This window comes from Castanea sativa, chromosome 8 (assembly GCF_040712315.1).
Source record: "Castanea sativa cultivar Marrone di Chiusa Pesio chromosome 8, ASM4071231v1".
NCBI lineage: Eukaryota > Viridiplantae > Streptophyta > Magnoliopsida > Fagales > Fagaceae > Castanea > Castanea sativa.
The window spans coordinates 53,986,802-53,994,197 of record NC_134020.1 but is presented as its reverse complement, the minus strand read 5'-3'; the positions used below and the strand labels follow the sequence as shown (position 1 = coordinate 53,994,197).

The 7,396-nt window shown below is 33.2% G+C and overlaps 1 protein-coding gene across 1 annotated transcript; it reads left to right on the top strand.

Moving 5' to 3' along the window:
• Nucleotides 1–3,221: 3,221 nt before the first annotated feature.
• Nucleotides 3,222–6,972, top strand: LOC142608449 (histone chaperone ASF1B-like). The gene is made up of 3 exons (XM_075780228.1): nt 3,222–3,460; nt 6,024–6,139; nt 6,244–6,972. Exons 1-3 carry the CDS (start codon nt 3,352–3,354, stop codon nt 6,595–6,597), a joined length of 579 nt encoding a protein of 192 aa, XP_075636343.1. The 5' UTR covers nt 3,222–3,351; the 3' UTR covers nt 6,598–6,972.
• Nucleotides 6,973–7,396: the final 424 nt, after the last annotated feature.

Genomic DNA, 7,396 nt, shown 5'->3' with positions numbered 1-7,396 from the left:
AATGTAAGAATTATCATACGTACAGTACAGTGTAAGATTACATGCTACTTAACCATAAGATGTTCTTCCTATGAATAATAGCGTGAGATAAAAATAAAGTCTATCTGCTCCACAGATCTTTCTTGGCAAACAACTCGGAGTCGTGCTTCCTTCCTTGTCACAATTCTGGTTGCGTCAGAATCAACTTTGATGCTGTTTGTTTGTCCCACCACAACGTTGTCCATCTGCTATAATCATAAGGTGAAATCCTATTTGCTTGGATTGACTATTCTTCAATTGGGACTCTTTGTGGGCTGAGCCGTTGAGCCTGGCCCTTTTCACTGTTCAAAAATCGAGGAAAGTGAGTATGAAAGATATGATATTGGGAGAAGATGCTCTAAAATGTGTTAGAGCCCATCCAATATGTCTTTTCTGGACTGGTCTATATGGCTTCCATTTCTCATGTTTTAAGGTCTCCCAATTGTATGGCCCATTATATAGCATGTTATGTGTTTCCTTTTCATTCCTTTTTGGGATTTATTCTCATCTACAATCTTCCAACCATGGTCCACACCAACCATTTATATCACTAATTGGGATTGAAATTCTATAATTTCTAATTACAATTTTAATTTATATATATAATTTTACTGAATGATTCCATACGGCTTTTAAAAGGTGGTGAAACTAACTACTACTTGGTTCTTACACCCTGTATTATTAAAAAAGAAAAAAAAAGCTGTTCCTAGGGTATTAAAGATTGGATTATGTCAATGTAGTCATTTGAATTTTTGAAATAGTTCAATGGCATCAAAGTTAACGATCAATAAAAACAATTGGATATGTTCTATATAGAACTCTCATATATAAATATACTTCTGTCAAACTACAATACTCAATAGCCAAAGAAAAAAAGAAAAACTCCATCCATATTCACTTTAATTTTATTGTTTGTAGTGCCTTTTAGGAGTAGTATATAATTGCATTTAAAAAGAAACTGTAATATATACACACACACACACACACTCTCTCTCTCTCCCTCCCCCTCTATACATAGTTACATACATTTATATATATACATAATTTGTTAGTCTCCTTTTAACATTTTCCTTCTTAACTTCCAAGTTTTTTTTTATTGGAACTACTAACAATTTTTATTTTATTATTTGATTAATTTCCACAACATAGGGTTTTACTTGTAAAAATTATAAATTTGAATTTTGACAATAAAAGAAGTATTGGAATTTAAAGTTTACAGTTTACCAAATGTTAAATAAAAGACTCATCACACGCATGCAATTAGGCTCAAGGAAAAACCAAAAATTGATCAAAATAGGCTCAATATTACAAAGGAGTCAAATACATACCTCAATTGAAATTATGACTGGGCTTGTAGTCGATGATCTTTGTCTCTCTCGTGATGGAAATATCCACAAAATTTATAGATCTGTGAGATGCAAAAATAGAGAAAAATATACGTTAAAGAAAAATAATTACACATAAGACAGTATTTATATGGTTCGGCAATTTGCCTACGTCCACGAAGTTGCAGGGATTTCACTATTCTCATGAAAAATTACAGAGTGCTGCAGTACAATTTTCTCCCTAAAAAACAACAGAAAACCCTAATATCCAAAGCAATAGTTTTTATATCCTACTCATAAGATTTACAATGGGCTACAAAAACGAGCCAAAATTTTTTCAAGCTTCAGAAAATCTCTCACTAAAGACCGTAACAATATTATTTTAGGTTCGTTCATAATTCGGATCAAACACAACTAGACCCCAACATCTTGCCAAGCTCTCTGTCAACAACAAACACCTTTAAATACATACCTCAATAAAAATTATTTTCTCTATGTAAATTAGATATAATGTACCTTTAAATATTGAAATTCAACAAATTTCAAAGGTTGTTGTGTTTAATTCTGTTATTAACTGGGTTTGTTAAATTGGAATGAATATGTGAAGTAGGAAGGTGGGAGACATGATATATTTGATAGTGGTTAAAGGGAGTTGGGATAGCAGTGAGTAGATGCAATTTTAACGCGTTCAAATGAGGACACTTTTGTATCGTAAGAAGTTGAAACCCAATAGGATGTTTGAACTTATTGATTGGGATAAGAATTGTGATAAGTACAAAAATTTAAGATATGAACAAAAAAAAAAAATGTTAGTGTGGATAGATGGAGATTTGGGATAACTGTATAGAATTTGGACAACAAAAATTTTGGAATGTTTTAAAGAATTTAAAAAAAAAAAACATAAAATTTGTAGGATAAGAAAGAGTAGTTTTTACATGAGATACGGGTTTTTTTTGAAAGATGTAATTTAGTATTTTTTTTAATAAACATAATTGAAGTATTTGAATTCAAATAGATAACAAATATAGATAAGAATCAGACATTTGAATACAAATAGGTGGTGAGAATATTGTTTTTTTTTTTTGGTGAGAGGTAGTGAATTTTTTTTTGGAAGATTTTTTTTTTTGATAAACATAATTGAAGTATTTGAATTAATATAGATAACAAATACAAGTTGGAATTAGACATTTGAATACAAATGAGTGGAGAGAAAAATTGTTTATTTTTTTTCATTGTGTCCGTACATAATTGAAGTTTTTGTTTAATTTTTTTAAAACATATTTGAAGTATTTGAATTCAAATAAACAAATACAGATAGGAATCAGATATTCGGATTTGTTTTTTCTTTTGTACGTGAGATAGTATTACTCTTTTAACATTTTTTACTTTTTTGTAGAATTTGTATGAGGATGTTTTGGTAGGCCAAAAGTTGAAGACAAAATAGAGAAATCCTCCTATTATTAGTATAGATTAATAATTATAAGAATAAAAACCAACAACTATATTATTTAGTTTAAGAAATATTACGTCTATGACATTTTCATAATAAATCATACAAAATAAGTTGTTATTGGTTTTACTATAAACCTAACATAAAATTTACTTTTTTACCCACCAATAATAAGCAGTAAAAACTTATCACTAAAAATTTGTTTTAAAAGTATTTTAAAAATATTATGAACACTATTAATCTTCAAATCAAGTACTTAAAAAAAGTAAGAACAAATTTCAATAATATGAAAAGGGCAAAAAACTCCCGCCAATTTGTAAAACCTTTTCCCTCCACACTAATCACCGGCTACAGCCGGTAACCCCAATATTCCCTCTCCCAAAAACGCAGCCACATATATAAAGAGAAAAAATGCTATGTCCAATCTTGTTTTCAAAGCTTCCACTCTTCAATGAGGCTCACCCTACCCAGGCTTATTAGAAAAACCGATACCTATCCACGACCCGAACCATCAAAATCAAATCCAAATCCCTTCTGTTCATATTCCGGGTCGAGACTATGAGCGCCGTGAACATCACAAACGTCGCCGTTTTGGACAACCCGGCCGCGTTTCTCAACCCCTTCCAGTTCGAGATCTCCTACGAGTGCTTGACCCCTCTCAAAGACGGTAACAACTTCACAAAACGTCACCGTTTTGTTTTTTTTTTAGCTTCAGCTAGGGTTTGTTGTAAACTGGTACTTGAATTTAATTAGGCTTCTATTACATTAATCTACTGTTAATTTAGTGTAACAATTTTCGTTGATGTCTTGGTTGTTATGATTTATGACGATGTTTCTGGTTTCTTTCTTGTACTCTAGCAAGTCTTATGTTGTTGTTCTTTGCAACTAATTAGGATAAATGTTATGTTATGTTATGTTATGGTTTCATTTTTTGGGCATGAATTTTTTGCTTTTGAATTTGTTGAATGACTAGGAAGTTGGAAATGACAATTTCAACATTCTTTGTTGTGTTCGCGTATTAAAAAGTGGCGGGTTTTGAATTTTGGGGGTATGATTGTCTACCAATCACCTATGCCGGACTCTGCAAAAGTGGGAGTTTTGTGCATTGGGTACGGCCTTTTTGTTTGCCGTGTTCACAAAAAGGGTAAAGTCTTGTTGGGTGGCTATGGGTGGTTCAAATGGGCGTTTAAGGTCAAAAGATATGAATGCAAAAAGAAATGGAGGGGAGTGGGGTCTAGGACGAATTTTACACTAAAATCTTAAATTGATTTTGTATTGTGTAAATTTATACCCTTTAGCTGGTTTTAGGAGGATATGGGGGAAAGAGAAGAAACCATGGTATCAAACCTTATGCAAAAGGTAGAGAGAAGAAAAAACAAAAGGAAATGGAACCGGGAAAGTTGATTTCTCATTATACCCTCTCTTATTTTTGAAGGGCTAAATTGGTTACTACAATACTACAAAAGAATTTATAGACCTTGTTACATTTCTTTTGAGATCCAAGCACTTGTGTTGAAGTCGGCATCTAAGGGACAATAGGTTGCCTGTTGCCACTATCTCTATTCCAGTCTAGAGCACCAAGACTAAAGATGGGTTGTATATTTCACTCATTTTATCTCCCCTACCTCCCCTCAAGCTTGACCAATCCAAATGGGGAATTAGTATGATTAATGCAGTTTGTTTGGTGTTAAAGAGTGCAGTTATCTGACAGAATCATTTATGCAGAATGAACAAGCAGTATCTGACTTAAAGGAAGATTTACCCATGAAAAAAATGGAACATTTGAGCTACGTAATCTGATTAACCTTTCCCATTAATTTGGATGCTTTGTAGTTACTTTTTAAGGAAACTAAGAATCCAATGATGTCTGATCCAGTCCTGATTTGATTAAATGTCCATCTATTGAGAATTAATGGTCCTAGTTGATTTCCTTGATAATATGGCCTTAATGTGATGAAAGAAATGCTTTTATCTAGAGTGAGGAAACATAAAAAGATGGTTTTTAGATGTAATCCTAGGATGGTTCGGATATGATGGAGAATTGTTTGAGATGCTTTTGACATATGCCATGGAGGCCTGTGAATGTAATCAAAATTGTGATAATAATCGTATGGATGGAGCAAAAAAGGCAAAAGGGAGGCCAAAATGACTGGGGTAGAAGCTGTATGGAATAAGCGAAAGGCGTGGTTGTTGGATAGATAAATGGGACACGACCCTAGATAAGTTTGAGTGACATAAAAGGTCTTTGTAGCTGACCCCAATTAATTTGGCTTTAGTTAAGTTGATTAGTTGGATGTAATGCTTAGAGTTGTGGATAAGTTTTTTTGGTAGCTTAATTTATGTGTAATAAGTTTTTTACTAAAACACTCAAGAGGATTGATAGTTAGACAAACCTAAATGGTTTGAGTTATTGGTCTCCTTATATATTTTCAGTTACATTGTTGTTCTAAATACTTCAAATTTAAAAGTATTTGAACCAATATTATATATCTCTGAGTACTATTTACCATTAAACAACTAGTCACTGATTCATTGATAAATTTTGGATATGATAGGCTTAGGTAAAGTGTTCAATAGGAAGAGAAGCTCAAAAAGTAGTCCTGTGTTAGATTCCATGTGTTTGTTTAAGATATGCCTTACACAGGATGAGACAACAAAGAAGCCCCTGATGGTTTGAAAAAGGCATTGGATCTAAGTGAGGCTTTTGGCCTGTTCCTTTTAATTTTTTCTTTCTTGCCCTGAATGAATAAACTAATCTTCATCTTTAAGCATGTAGATGTTTATATCTTTGATAGAACTCATAGAAGAAGCATTTCTATATTTCCTATAGAAGTTCTATTTTGAACTCCAGCTACAAAGTACTTGAATTAGAGACACTAAAATGCTTTTGAGGATGTACCATGTTTTGTCAAGATATTTTGTACATTTTCTTAGGGTAAAAGTGGCAGGTGCAGCAAAGCTGTTTTTCAGTATTTGATGCTCTCTTTAACCACTCGATGCCTTCTCTCTTCTCCCTCAGTCTCCCTGTTAGGTGGAGTCAATTATACTAATGGGAATCATTCATTTTTCTCTTTGAACTTTTAAATTTTTCTTTAAAAAAAAATTATTTTGCCTAATATAAACTTCTTGTGCATTCCTTTTGTTTGTTGTCACCATCTATGTAGTTAAATTTGTTTACTTGACTTCTGCCTTGCTAGCCTTGCCATATTTTGACTCATAAAACATTGCAGATTTGGAATGGAAACTCATTTATGTGGGATCTGCTGAGGATGAGACATATGACCAACTTCTTGAAAGTGTGCTTGTTGGGCCTGTCAACATTGGCAACTACCGATTTGTCCTTCAGGTAATTTTTCGATGAATGCTTGTGCTATGTCCTAAACTTGGTTTTCAATGCTAATTTGCTTATGAAAATAACACTAAATTTTTTGTTATTGGGGCCCCTGGCAGGCAGATCCTCCAGACCCATCAAAAATCCGTGATGAAGATATCATTGGCGTCACAGTACTGCTATTGACATGTTCTTATCTTGGACAAGAGTTTATTCGAGTTGGATACTATGTGAACAATGATTATGATGATGAACAGCTAAGAGAGGAGCCTCCACCAAAGGTTTTGATTGATAGGGTTCAAAGAAATATTTTGGCCGACAAGCCCAGGGTCACAAAGTTCCCAATCAATTTTCATCCTGAGAACAATGAGCATGGTGAAGAAGCCCCTCCTTTAGCTGAGAATGCCATTGAGACCAATGTGAATGGAGAAGAACCACTCCCTTCACCTGAAGGACCAGCTATTGAGCAGTAGGTTGTAAATTGAAGCAACTGCGTGACATATTGACTTCAAATTTTGACATACTGATGATTTTGGGTGAAACTGGTTTCCTAATCTCAAACATCTCCATCCATGATATGCTCTTGTGACCGAGATCTACTGTGAATTGTCAGTTGGAATGTGATGTACCATCACTGTACTTGGGTTGTTGTGATGTGGTACATAATGGGTTAAAGATTTTGTATGCCATGAAAATTAAAGTTTAGGTTTTGTTTTTTGAAAGTCTTTCATTACTTAGTCTTGTAAAATTTCAATTTTATTGGAAAAACAGTATGTTTGACTGTGTTCTTTAGAGACAGTAAATTAAATGAAATGAATTGGAACCGAATTGCAACCTATGCTTAAAAATTTTGTAAGAGTTATTGATGTGAATACTTAAGCCAATCTGTAAATATTCTTGACTTTGTCATTGGGCAGAGATCATGAAAATTTCTGATAGTAGGTAGAGACAGCTTTCTGAGTTTGCATAACTTGTGCCATGCAAATAATCAGCTATATGGACTTCTGGTTTCTAATGAATATCGATGGAAAGACTAAATTAAAACCAGTTAAAACATTTAGGCATTTAATGAACTTTGGGGATCAATTGGATCTTCAAGCAAATTTTTGGGACCAAAATTGGTGTTTTACTCGTATTAATTTATAATTGCATGCATTTGCGTAGGTGAAAGAACATAGGATAGGATTGATATTGCTGGCTTCAGTCAGGATAGTCTGCAAGATCTAACTCCTAAAACTTTGCAGGACTAGAAATGATAATATGTTTAAGGAT

Excerpts from the sequence above, each read along its gene's own strand:
- LOC142608449 (XM_075780228.1), top strand. The coding sequence starts at position 3,352 with ATGAGCGCCGTGAACATCACAAACGTCGCCGTTTTGGACAACCCGGCC. Across the intron at positions 3,461-6,023 it reads CTTGACCCCTCTCAAAGACG|ATTTGGAATGGAAACTCATT; the intron begins GTAACAACTTCA and ends AAAACATTGCAG. Across the intron at positions 6,140-6,243 it reads ACTACCGATTTGTCCTTCAG|GCAGATCCTCCAGACCCATC; the intron begins GTAATTTTTCGA and ends GGCCCCTGGCAG.